Source organism: Rhinatrema bivittatum, chromosome 3 (genome assembly GCF_901001135.1).
Source record: "Rhinatrema bivittatum chromosome 3, aRhiBiv1.1, whole genome shotgun sequence".
Taxonomy (NCBI): domain Eukaryota; kingdom Metazoa; phylum Chordata; class Amphibia; order Gymnophiona; family Rhinatrematidae; genus Rhinatrema; species Rhinatrema bivittatum.
In genome coordinates this window covers 111,777,605-111,790,972 of record NC_042617.1, presented here as the reverse complement: position 1 = coordinate 111,790,972, position 13,368 = coordinate 111,777,605, and the positions used below count along the sequence as shown (strand labels likewise).

General features: G+C 45.6%; 1 protein-coding gene across 1 annotated transcript in view; it reads left to right on the top strand.

Annotated features, from left to right (window-relative positions):
* The window catches only part of PNO1 (partner of NOB1 homolog), a 40,463-nt gene that overhangs the window by 24,330 nt on the left and 2,765 nt on the right, over positions 1 to 13,368 (top strand). Inside the window, exon 6 of the mRNA XM_029593591.1 lies at positions 2,688 to 2,758. Coding sequence (XP_029449451.1) covers positions 2,688 to 2,758 — 71 coding nt within the window. The remainder of the gene's footprint in view (positions 1 to 2,687; positions 2,759 to 13,368) is intronic.

The window sequence follows — 13,368 nt, the reverse complement described above, 5'->3', positions numbered from 1 at the left end:
GTGAGGCAAGACTTCCTTTGAGTAAATCCATGCTGACTGTGTTCCATTAAACCATGTCTTTCTATATGACTTGTGATTTTGATCTTCCACTATTTTCCCAGCACTGAAGTCAGGCTCACCAGTCTGTAGTTTCCCAAATCACGACTGGAGCCCTTTTTAAATATTGGTTACATTGGCCACCCTCCAGGTACAATGGATGATTCTAATAAGTTACACATTTTAACTAATAGATTTGAAATTTCATTTTTTAGTTCCTTCAGAACCCTGGAGTGCATACCATCTGGTCCGGGTGATTTGCTACTCTTTAGTATGTCAGTCTGACCTATTACATCTTCCAGGTTCACGGTGATTTGGTTCAGTTCATCCAACTCATCACCCTTGAAAACAATCTCTGGCATCGGTATCTTCCCAACATCCTAATTAGTAAATATAGAAGGAAAGAATTAATTTAGTCTTTCTGCAGTGGCCTTATTTTCCCTAAGAGCCCCTTTAAATCCTCAGTAATCTAATGGTACAGCTGACTCCCTCGCAGGTTTCCTGCTTCAGATATATTTTAAAAAGTTTTTATTATATGTTTTTGCCTCTACAACCAACTTATTAAGTATTCTATATTATTTATGTATTGATCATTACATCATTGTATTTTCTTGCTTTAAGTTATTGTTCACTTATGATATAAAAATAAACAAACCTTAAACTTCATTTCAACTTCTCTCTTAGCCTGTCTTATCAACTTGACAATGCTTACGCTTTTTCCTATTTTCTTCAGATGCATTCTTCCAACTTTTGAAGGATTTTTTTTGGCTAAATTAGCCCCTTTACCTCATCTTTTGACGTCCTTCCACCTTTCTTAATGCATGGAATACATCTGAACTGCACTTCTATGATATTTTTAAATAATGTCGCTGCCTGTTGTACACTTTAAACTTTGCAGCTGCACCTTTTGGGTTTTTTTCTGTTTTTTCCTCATTTTCAGTTTTCTTTTTGAAAATTTAGAGCTGTAGCTTTACATATTGTCCCCCTTCCAGTCATTAGATCAAATTTGATCTTGCCAAATCCTGCATTCCACTAAGAATTAGATCTAAAATAGCTCCCTTTCTCGTTGGTTCCTGAACCAATTGCTCTATGAAGCAGTTGTTTGTTCCATCCAGGAACCGTGTCTCTAGCAAGTCCTGATGTTATATTTACTCAGTCAGTATTGGGGTAGTTGAAATCTCCCATTAATGCATGGCCAAATTGGTTAGCTTCCCTGATTTCTCTTAGCATTTCATTGACCATCTCATCATTTTGGCCAGGTGGATGGTAGAACAACACTATCACTATACTCTTATCCAACACACATGGAATTTTTATCAGTATAGATTCTACAGTGCATTTAGTCTCTTATGATCTTCATCCTGCTGGACTCTCCGCCTTCTCGGACATAATGCGCCACACCCCCATCAAGTTGATCCTCCCTATCATTGCGATATTATTTGTATCCTGATATAGCACTGTCCCATTGGTTATCCTTTTTCCACCAGGTCTCCGAGATGACAATTGTCTATCTCATTATTCATTGCTATACACTAACTCTCCCATCTTACTACTTAGACTTCTGGCATTGGCTTACAGAAATTTCAGAGTATGTGTTTTATTTGCATTAACAACCTGCTTTTCAGTTGATAGGAATAATTTGGAATCATTTAGCTCTGGTGATTCTTTACTTATAGGCACATGGACTACTTTTGCTTTTATTGGAACCTCTCTGTTGGGATGCTTTAACTCTCCTGTTTCATTAGTATCCTTCGATACTTTCCTCTGAACCATGCACTACTGAGTGTCTGCTTTCCCCCTTGTTCTAGTTTTAAAAGCTGCTCTATCTCCTTTTTAAATGTTGGTGCCAGCAACCTGGTTCCACTCTGGTTAAGATGGAGCCTGTCCTTTCAGAAAAGTTTCCCCTTTCCCCAAAAGGTGTCCAGTTCCTTACAAAACTGAATCCCTCTTCCCTGCACTATCATCTCATCCTTGCATTGAGATTCCGGAGCTCTGCCTGCCACTGGGGACCTGAATAGGGAGCATTTCAGATAATGCCACCCTGGAGGTTCTGGATTTCAGCTTTCTACCTAAAATCCTAAATTTGACTTCCAGAACCTCCCTCCCACATTTTCCCTCCCCAGTACTGTCTAAAATGCTATCTAGGTGATGCATAAGGTCCGCCTCCTTTGCACCAAGAAGGCAAGCTACCAGGCAGTCCTCACATCCACCTAGCCACTGAGCTATCTATATTTCTAATAATTGAATCACCGGCTATGATTGCCGACCTAACCCTTCCCTCCTGGGCAGTATCCCTGGGAGACTCGTCCTCTGTGCAAGAGGACAATGCATCACCTGGAGAGAAAATCCTTGCTATAGGATCACTTCCTGCTACACTAGGGTGGTAATTTCCAAAAAACAGAAAACTGACTAATCACAATGCTTGCATTATCCAGCTTCCAGCAAATTGTGCAGCTTTTAATTTTGTATGTCATCCACATTTAAAAATTAAGCAAAATCTGCCAAGTGTCCCCTGTCTAGCTGGAGCCCAGAATCTACTGAGTATGATTGAATTTGGAAACAGGTGGCTCATACCAAGATTTATGTTTATAGAGAGGTACCTGTACTACTGCTTCCAGTCTCGGGTTGATATGTGCATGTTGTGTTCACAGGAAAATTCATATACTTGGATCTTTCCAGAACATCAAGATGGCCCGGACAGCAATCTGTAACCTCATCCTAGGTAAGCAAAACTCACCAGCTTTGCCTGTATGTATTTTTTGTTAAGATGATGAGAACATCAGGCTGAACTAACCATGCTGTCTGGGAGCACCCCCTGGCTTTTCGAGGCAGGAACTTCTCTCAAGTACAGGTAGAGCTTTGCTCTTGCACATCTGCACCGTGCATTCCTGCCTTCCTTCAGTTTTCACCTTTCCCATGCAGTAATGGGCGCAGGTTCTTCTCCTCTGACTTTTTTCTTTAACTTCGTGCTCCCCAAACAGCACTTTTCAGTGCTATCATGAGCCCCAGAACTTTGGCAAAATTTGAAGCCTGATGTGGCAATATTATATCCATTCCAGACGGACATACCTGGGGCTGGAGCACGACCAGGCATCCTGCACGGATTGCAGTCAAATACTCCTTGGGCACAGCGGCAGAGGGCCGTGAAAATAGCCCGACTTCGGGAGGAAGAAGATATGGGCTCATATGCCCCTTACCCAGCGGTCTACGCAATCCTCCCCAGTACAGGACCCAGACATAAGAAAGAGAGGAAACATTCGCCCTCTCTTCATCCCTCCTCCATGACTAAGAAGGAAGTCTTAAGGCCAGGAATGGCCACCCTCATCCGACCCTGATGGAGGGGGCTCGGTCCTTGAGTGCATTGTCTGCGCCAAGGGAAGAGGCCCAATGGCATAGGGCCGAGATGCCAAGCACAAAGCACAGACCCAACTGTCTGCCACTCAAAACAACCCCAATTGACACGCTCCAGGTGGTTGACTTAGCCAGTGCTGGCACATCTGGCAACAGTAAGCTGAAGGAACACTGACGTGGCGACAACACACGCACACTGTCCGACAAGCCGACAGACTCCTCCAGTCACTGTGTCGCAGCATGTTGGAAAGGCTAAACGCAAAACCCATTAACGTTGCGCTGATACTGCCGACAAACAAGCGTCACCTCTCCTATGCCTTGACCGAGGAAAGTCCCCTCTACTCATGGGACCTATCCACGCTTTTCCTTCCTTCCAAAATGGAAGCTTCAGGGGATTCGGAGGGAAAAGCTCCGCAACCTTCGGCTGCTCTTCTACCTCTACCCCAAACGATGACCATAAAGAGACATTAACTGTCCGAAAGCCAAGCAGCTCTCGGCTGAGAGATTTGCCTAGTCCCTTGAGACAGGATAGTGACCTGAACCAGCCAGATCGGTCCATCCGCTCTCCACCTGCCAAGAAAAGCAGGACATCCACGCCTACCGCCCAAAGGCTGAAAGGTGCAGCTTCACAGACCATGTCTCAGATAAAGGGACTCCTGTAGACCTTTTTTAATTTCGTGGCGTTTGCCCGGCTTCCATGCTCCCCCACGAGTCAATCACTGGAGAATTCGTTGCACTCCCCTTCTTCCTCCCCACCAGAAAACCCATCAAGAAGGGAGGACGCAAATATGGAGTTGAGTCCGCAGGCTTCCGACCCTGACTGGGACTTTGATTACTCCTCTCCGTGCTCCACCCCAGGGATTCCGTCTGCCTGAACCAACACTTCCCCTGGAGGATCTATCGTACTCCAAACTTATTGAGAAGGTGGGTTCGCTCCTGAACCTGGAAACTAAGCAGTTACCAGACCCCAGGGCTGAGGTCCATGGCTTGTTTAAGATCTTTGATGTCCTGGCAGAACCAACAGCCTTGCCTTCACACTCGGTCCTGGATAAGGTAATGGTCAAGTCGTGGGAGTCACCTTTTTCGCGGCCACCACCTCCTGGAAATCAGAGTTAAAATTCCGGATGCAGAAATCAGTCCACTATGGTCCAGTGCAACTGCTCAGTGCGTCGGTGGTGGTAGAATGTGCCTTGAAGCAAGCCAAGAAAGCCAGGCTTTATTCCAGCACCCTCTCCAGGCAAGGACAATCGCTATTTAGATGACTTTGGCAAAAAGGCATTCCAAGGATCCATGCTGACAGCCAGGATTCAAAAGCACCAGTTCTACATAACTCAATATCTCTATGAATGCCTACATTCACTTAAGGGTGGTAAGGAACAAGCTACCAGAGATAACCAGCAAAGGCAGACTATGACCGACCTCTAAGAGGGATTGAGACATCTTCTCCGAACCATCTATGAGGGATTTGAAGTCTTGGCAGTACATCAGCATCCATCGCAGCCCGGCGGATAATTTGGCTGAGAGCGAGTGCCATTAGGGAGGACGTGCACGAAAAGTTGGCAGACCTCCCGTGCAAAGGGGATAATCTATTCGGAGACAAGATATGCGAAACAGTCTCACAGCTTAAGGAGCAGAGTGTTGCCATATCTTCGCTTATATCTCCAGCAGAGCAGTCAGGCGCAAAGAATTACTGCTTCTCCTACAAGAAACCCTTTTATCCCAGGTGCTCCTACAAGTCATATCCGCCCTACAGGCCTCCTCCATTCCAACAGCAGAGGCCGCAGTCTTAATTTTCCCAATCGAGAGGCCGGGGATGATCCCAACATCCCCCCCCCGGAAGCTGCTACAGACGAATACCCAGAAGTCACAACAGTCTTTTTGAGACCACCACGGCCACAGCTACACAACGCAGTAGGGGGCCTTTTATTTTTCACCCTGACCTGGAATAAAGTCACATCAGATCATTGGATTTCTCAATATCATCCAAAAACTGCTACCGCCTGAATTTCCGAAGGACTCCATCCATACTGCACCTTGTTCCCTTATCCAAGGGGGAGAGGGAGATGTCCTCCTCCTGCTTCAGGAAGTCCATACCTTACTTCAGCAAATCCCTTCTCACCACCACATTCAAGGATGTTATTCCCAAGAAAAACTGAGGATTACAGCCGATTTTTGGACCTCAGCACTCGATCGCTTCATTGAGAGGAGGTCGCCTTGAACTTCTCGCACAAGGCCATCTTGCCCTACCTGCAACCCAATGACTGGATGTGCTCCTTGGACCTCAAGGATGCTTATGCTCACATACCAATGATAGCATTCATGTTTGTCATCCCCCCATGCACATCTTCACATGCACTGGCTGCAGTAGGGGTCTAAAATCACAGTGGTCCTAGAGGTCTCATCCTATGCACAACCAGTGACCCTCACCCAAGCATTCATTTCAGATGTGGACCGGTGGCTAAATCTGGGGGTCCTGCAATCGGGTGCCCCCTTCTGGATTCCAACTCACCAGCTAGTCCTCACTTCAGATGCTTCCACCAGGGGGTAAGGCACACATGTCCTCCACCTTAAGACCCAAGGTCTTTGGACTCCCGCCAAGCAGAAATTCCAGATCAACCTGCTGGAGTTACAAGCCAACCATTGCCATTCATGCCTTCGCACACATGCTTCAGCACAAGTCTGTCATGTTGTATACTGTCAACCAAGTAGCCGTGTTCTTCATAAACAAAGAAGGCAGGTCTGGTTCCAGGATTCTCTGCAGGGAATGCCTGTTAAAAGTGGGCAATTGCACACTCCATTCAGTTGCAGGCCACCTATCTAGCAGGCGTAATGAACACGGAGGCCGACAGACTCAGCAGGTTCTTTCATCCCCACGAATGGGAGCTGAGCTCGGAGGTGGCGTTGTCCCTGTTCTGTTGGTTGGGGACACCCTGGGTGGGTCTCTTTGCGACAGGACATTGCGAAGGTACTGGAGTTTTTCTCCTTTTATCCAAGCGACTGAAGAGTAACTCAGGACACCTTCCTTCTGTTGTGAACGGGACTCTTGTTCTACGCTTCCCTCCAATACTCCTCATCGGCCATGTGATTCAGAAATGCATCATGGGCGAGGCAGACCTTACCCTGATCACCCCAGCATGGCCCAGGCAACTATGGCATTCCTACCTGATCCACCTCTCCATACAATCACTAGTCCCCCCTCCGAGCCGAGAAGCATCTCATGATGCAGGAAGGGGGGACTCCGATGCATGACCCTTAAGAACATAAGAAATTGCCATGCTGGGTCAGACCAAGTCCATCAAGCCCAGCATCCTGTTTCCAACAGAGGCCAAACCAGGCCACAAGAACCTGGCAATTATCCAAACACTAAGAAGATCCCATTTACATTGGCTCCCTATCCCCTCTCGTATCCTATACAAAACCCTTATTATACCCAAAGCCGTATACACCCACAACTCCGACTTGCTAGACGAACCATTCCAATATACTCTCTGCAATCGCCCCACTAGAACCACAAAAGGGACCCTCCATGTACCCTCCCTAAAAAAGGCACAACTTACATCTACCAGGGAACGTGCCCTTTCAATAGCCGGACCCACACTCTCACGGTGTGGAGATTGAGAAGGAGATACTGAGCCATCTTTCCATTCCAGTGGAGATACAAATGTTCTCATTTCATTCAGGAGACCCTCTACAAATAAAGATTATGCGGCCAAATGTCATAGGTAACGCCGCTGGTGCTCATTGGGGTCCCTTGACCCTTTCCAATCTTTGCCAGAGCAGCTGCTTCATTACCTGCACTTGCTTTTCAAATCTGGTCTGGCAATTTCCTCTATCCATGTACATCTCCGTGAAATAGTAGCATACCACCTGCTGACGCAGGGTACCTCCATCTCCACACACCCTTTGATATCTCGTTTAATGAGGGGAACTTTGTGACTACTTTCCCCGAGATTGTGGCCAGCCATGCCTTGGGACTTAAATATAGTCCTTGATGCTACCTTTGTTTGACCTATGCAAACATCCTCGTAGAAATACCTCACCTGGAAAGTCCTATTCCTAGTAGCAATCACCTCAGCACGACCAACTGGTGAGCTGCAGGCATTCGTACACTATGCTCCTTATCTTCAATTCCACCATGATAAAGTAACGTTGCGGACTCACCCTTCCTTCCTCCCCAAGGTGGCCTCGGCCTTTCATTTGAATCGGACCATAACTCTTCCAACCTTTTTCCTTAATCCGCATGCCTCCAGCCGAGAAGCTTTATTACACACACTGGATTGCAAAAGGTCATTAGCCTACTACAAACAAAGGACCCACGCCCCTCACAGGCACTCCCAGCTCTTCCTCTCATTCAACCCAAATGCTCTGGGTTTACTAGTATCCAAATGGACCCTTGCTAACTGGCTAACTCAGTGTATCCACTTCTGCTATTCAACTAGATCGGAACGCCTGACATAAACAGTAAAAGCCCATCAATTGCGAGCTGTAGCAACTCCAATTGCTCGTCTTCGACAGGTACCTGTTTCAGACACATACAAAGCAGCTACCTGATCGTCGCTCCAAACCTTAATGTCTCATTACTGCCTACAACAAGAAGCCAGCTCAGATGCGGTCATGGGATAAGGAGATACTACATCATGCCACTAATTCTTGAGACTGTCCACCATATATTGAGGATCCTCTGCATTGCCAACTCTATGTAAACCTGAGCAATCAGAATCTTCGTCATCCCAGGTCTGCACTTACCGCCGTGCTTAGACTCCCTGGGCTGGGGATTCCCAGACTGAATGGCTAATTGAGTCTACTTATCTGCGGGGGGGAAAAAGCAAGTTTGCTTACCGTAAACTGTTTTCTGTAGATAGCAGGATGAATTAGCCATGCTTCCCTGCCCTCCTCTCTGGACAGTCTCTACCTTCTGCTGCTCCTGCTCTTCTGATACTTTGTTTTTTCTGCGCTTTGGGACCAACTGAAGCGAGGAAGGCAGTCGTAAGGGAAGGCACCACGTAGGTGTGCAGGAGCAAAGCTCTACACATACTTCGAGAAGTTCCTGCCTCGAGCCGCCAGGGGGTGCTCCCAGACAGCATGGCTAATTCATCCTGCTATCTACGGAAAACAGTTTACGGTAAGCAAACTTGCTTTTTTCTAACTCTTCACTCTTACAAATGATAAAGTATTGAGGCATATATCATTCACTAGTACAGAGGTGGTCAACTCTGGTACTCAAGAGGCTCAGACAACATGTTTTCAGGGTATCCACAATAAATATGCATAAGATAGATTTGCATGCACTGCCTCCATTGTATGCAGATCTATCTCATGTATATTTATTGTAGATATCCTGAAAATCAGGCATGTTTCTGGAGTTGGCCACCCCTGCACTAGTATTTCTGGACTTAGATGAGAATGACCATTTAGACATCAGGCTCCTTCCAGCCCTACAATTCAGTGACCTAAAATCAAGTCCATTCCCTGTCTCCATGCAGGATCTATGCAAACTTCCTACAATTGTTTTGCCTAACCTCTTTAAAAAAAAAAAAAAAAAAATTCAGTGGTGGTGATTTACCACTTCCTCTCTGCAGTTTTTTGTTTCTGGTATATTGCTTCAAATCTAAGTGGGGAATGTAACTCAGGTTTCTTCTGGCAGAAGAACCTAGCACTAATCTGTGGGACAAACTGTCACCTATATATTGTAACTGGAAACAGAGTTCCTCAAAATCCAGTCAGACCAGTCCAGACAAACTGGTTATGTCCAATGACCAGCAGATGGAGACAGAGATTGATTGATTGGTTTGCTGACATCACCTCCTCTTCTAGGCACCCCCGCTGACTTCAGCCTGCCACTGTTTGCAACACATGATAGGGGAGCATCCAGTGCTGTGCACGAAGGTCTGGTTAGGCTAGTAAAGGATTGATAGTAATGGACAGTTTCTAAGGTGAAAGATTGTCTTCTCCCTTAGTGGAGTATAGCCCACAGGAATCAGGGAAAATGTTCTGGTAGCTTCTGAGATGAGACTAGTTCACCCTCCCTTAGTAGAGCAGGCTTGGGTGCTATCTGATCCATTTTTTTTCTCTGATTTCGCACTGCCCTTTTCCTGCACTTGTCTTTAAAAGTGAAAAACAGAATTTATTGCCTGCCCAATAAAGACAGAAAAAGAGGAGTTGCAAGGCTTTGAAGAGGGGAAGGCTGGCCGGAGCCATTGGTCTGGAGGGATGAATGCAGTGTCTATTTCTCTCCACTTCTTCTGGGCCACAGGGTGCTCTGCAATGGCAATTAGAGTAGCAAGAAGGCCCCATTTCTGCAGTGACTACAGAGCTTGCAGGCTTTGGGGGAAGGGGCTGGGTGTTAGTGAAACTGCTGTGCTTGTTTCAGTGATGAGGGAACCAGCCAAAACTGTGCTGTTTTGCGGGGAGGGACCTCAGCGGGGCCATCCAGGTAGCCAATTCCTGCCAGGAACTCAAGTACCATAGCAAGAATACCAGCCATTTTGGGAGTGTGGGTAGACAGAGAATCAGAGCCTCCTTTTCTCAGTCCCGAGGGTGGCTGCTCAGAAAGATGTGGTGCCTGTGCCCTCTCCGTTTGAAGTGACTTCTTCTTTGGCCTGGGATACTATTTCAAAGGAATCTAAGTGCATTCAGCTTTTTTTTTTTTTTTTTTTTATGGGGCAGGGTTTGGTTCTCTGCTCTGCTCCAGGTTTTTATGCTAAGGGTGTATCTTCCAATAGCAAAAAAAATGTGTATGATGATTCCTTAGAGGATTTTAAGGTCCCAAGGAATATTGATAAGGAAGAAGACTTGCCTCCAGCTGTGGAAGATGGCTCTTCCATGCTCCTCTTTTTTTGTAGAGAAGAGTTCCTTTCTGTGATTTTGCAGGTCTTAAAGATTTGAATATTTCATAGGGAAGGTAGGGAAAAAAGTCCAGACACTGAGGAAGACCCTATTATAGCCAGAATAAAGATGCCTTCTAAATCTTTTCATAAATTGGTGAAGGATTTAATTGGAGCGAGTTGCTACTGAGATGAATTTTAAAGGGGGATGTTCACTATCCAAGTTGTAGCCATTGGTGCTCCAACAGAGGGAGAGATTTAGATTTCCAAAGGTAAATAGGCTGATTTCTTCTGTTACTAAGAGAACAGTTTATTCTGGTGGAAGGTAGTGCTGCCTTAAAGGATGCGCCGGATGGAAAGACTGAAGCTGTTTTGAAAAAAGCCTTTGAAGGCTCTAGCATGGCGCTATGCGTTGCTGTTTCCAGAGATGTCATAACCAGTGCATTGCATTTGTCTCAGTGGATACTGGAGGTTTCAGGTATTTAATGCGGAAGTTATGGAAGAGACTTCCCACTTCAAGCCTGGCACAGCATTCCTGGCAAATGCTTCCTTTTGATTTGATGCAGACTACACCAAGGCTTCTATAATAGAAACTAGAAGGCTTATCTGGTTGTGAAATTGGTCAGTGGATCCCATTTGTAAAACTAACTTGATGAAGCTTCCTTTTAAAGGGACGTTGTTCAGTGATGACCTTGCAAAAATGGCCAAAGTCTGGAGGAGATTCTGAGGCTCGAGACTGCCAGAAGATAGGCATAAAGGGGGTGTCCCGTTCTGCTCAGTTCCATAATAGGTTTTGGGATGCAAGAAGATTTGGGCAGGGTTGTACTTCCACTGGTCAGATGTCTCAGCCATTTGGGAGGTTTCAGTCCTTGCAGGTAGCAAGGAGGGATCCATGGGGTCTTCTGGATCTGACCATGCCTTCCAATGAGTTTTGCAGGGCCCAATCTCTGAGTCAAGAGTGAGGTAGTTGCTTATCTCAGTTTTATCAGATTTGGGTCCAACTCAGTGGGTTTTAGAGATATGAGAGGATTGCACCCTGGAAATTTCCTATCCTATTTCAGATATTTTTATGGTTTTCCCTTCACTCAGTCGGAAAGAAAGAGGCAATGAGAGAGATTCTTCAAAGACTCCTCTGTTTAAAAGTTGTCAGGTCAGTCCAGTCCCAAGACCTCAATGGGGCCAGAAACTGTATTCAATTTACTTTGTGGTTACCTAAAAGAAGGGAATTTTCATCCGATTCTGGACTTGAAGGTCAACAAGTTTGTAAGTGTCTCATTCTCGAATGGAAACCATGAAATATGTCGTCATGGTAAGTCAGGGAGAATTCCTGCCTTTCTTGGATGTTACAGAAGCCTATCTATATTCCAAGCAGAGAGTGACATCAGAGATTTCTTTGGTTTGGGGTTTTGTTTTTTTTGTTTGCACTAGGGAGACATTTTTAAATTTCAAGCTCTGCCTTTTTTGGACTGGTCACTGCTCTTCAAACCTTTTCTCAAAAATGGTAGTAGTGGTTGTGGCTCTATGAAACGAGGGAATCTTGGCAGATTGGCTCATAAGATAAGTCTTATCGGGAAAATTTCTTGGCCACCAATAGGGTGGTAGTTATTACAAGAGCTTGGTTGGTTAGTAACTTCTCCAAGAGCAGTTTGCAGCCTTCTCAGATGCTAGAATATTTGAGAGCTCTTTTCAGTAAGCAATTGGGCTGTGTTCATTTGGTGGAACAAAGAGTTCAAAAGCTCCAACAGCCGGTTCAAGCATTGGTGTCAGGCAGAAGTTTGACAGTGTGGAGTTATCTGTAGATTCTGGGATTGAGGGCAGCAGCGTGAGGTCTGGTCCCCTGGGCATGAGTGCATATGAAGCCTCTTAAGAGAACAATGTTGACCAGATGGGATCCTCAAATGCAAGAGTATTTTATCTGTCTTCCAGTACCAGAGCAAGTCAAGCTGCTGAGAGGTGTAGGAGCTTGAGATCCTAGCCTGAGTGATGGTGACAACTGATCAAGCCTTCTGGATTGGGGGGGGGGGGGGCATTGCCTGGAGCAGGTGCCTTAAGCTTTGTGATCAAAGGAGGAAGCAAAGTGGTCCATCAATCATTTGGAAGCATGGGGCATTTATTTTGCCCTTCTCAAAGGTCAGACAGAGAATGATACTAAGCAGTGTCACTGCAGGGACATATGTGAATCAGGGAGGTAGCAAAAGCCCTCAGGGTATCAGAAGTGATATGATTGTTACTGTACTGGGCAGAAAAGAATCTGAACCTATCTGCCTCACAGTGGAGGAGTGGAGAACATTCAGATGGATTTCGTTAGGAGGAACCATGGTCAAACCCAGAGAGTGATCATTGTCTCGAACTGTGTTCAAACAGTGGTGATGGATCTGATGGGAACCAATGTGAATGCAAAGCGACAATTGGTTTTTCAAGCAGGAAAAAGCAGAAATGGTTGTCCAGACTGAATGCCTTGGTTCAGCACTGGTTGGGGAGTCTCTGTGATTTCAGAGAGTCTCAAGATTAGCCAAGGCATCCTTGGTATGTAGATTTCAAGTTGCTGGACAGGACTTGGTTGTAGTTTTCTCAAAACAAGGCCCTGCTTTCGCAGGGATCTCTTCTTCACAGCAACCGATGTTGGCTTTGTATGACGGCTTGGCTTTTGAGAGGGCTCATTTGTAAACAAAGTTATTCTCATGCAGTGGTGAATGCTCTTTTGAAGGCCAGAAAATCACATATCTCCTTAGCTAATGTGAGAATTTGGAGGATTATTTTAACAATGGTTTTCAGGAGGAAGGTCCTGCCCAGGGCCCCCTCAATGCCCTGTGTCCTCAAGTTTTTGCAGGAGGATCTGATCAAGACCTTGGCTTTGAATTCTTTGAAGGTACAGGTTGTGGCCATTGCACAATATAGGGGCTGGGTATTTGGACATCTTTTCATCCAGATGTCTCATGTTTCCTGAGAAGGGTTAAACACATTAAGTCTCCTTTTTGGTTGTGTTGCAGTTTGAGCCCATTAGGTCAGTTTCACTGAAGTTTCTTACCTTGAAGGTGGTTTTTCTGGTGGAGATTTGTTTGATCAGAAGGATCTCAGAGTTGTAAACTCTTTTTGGTAGGGAACCCTTCCTAATGATTTAAGAGGGTTATGGTGAAAATTCAGTGCCTTCCTTTCT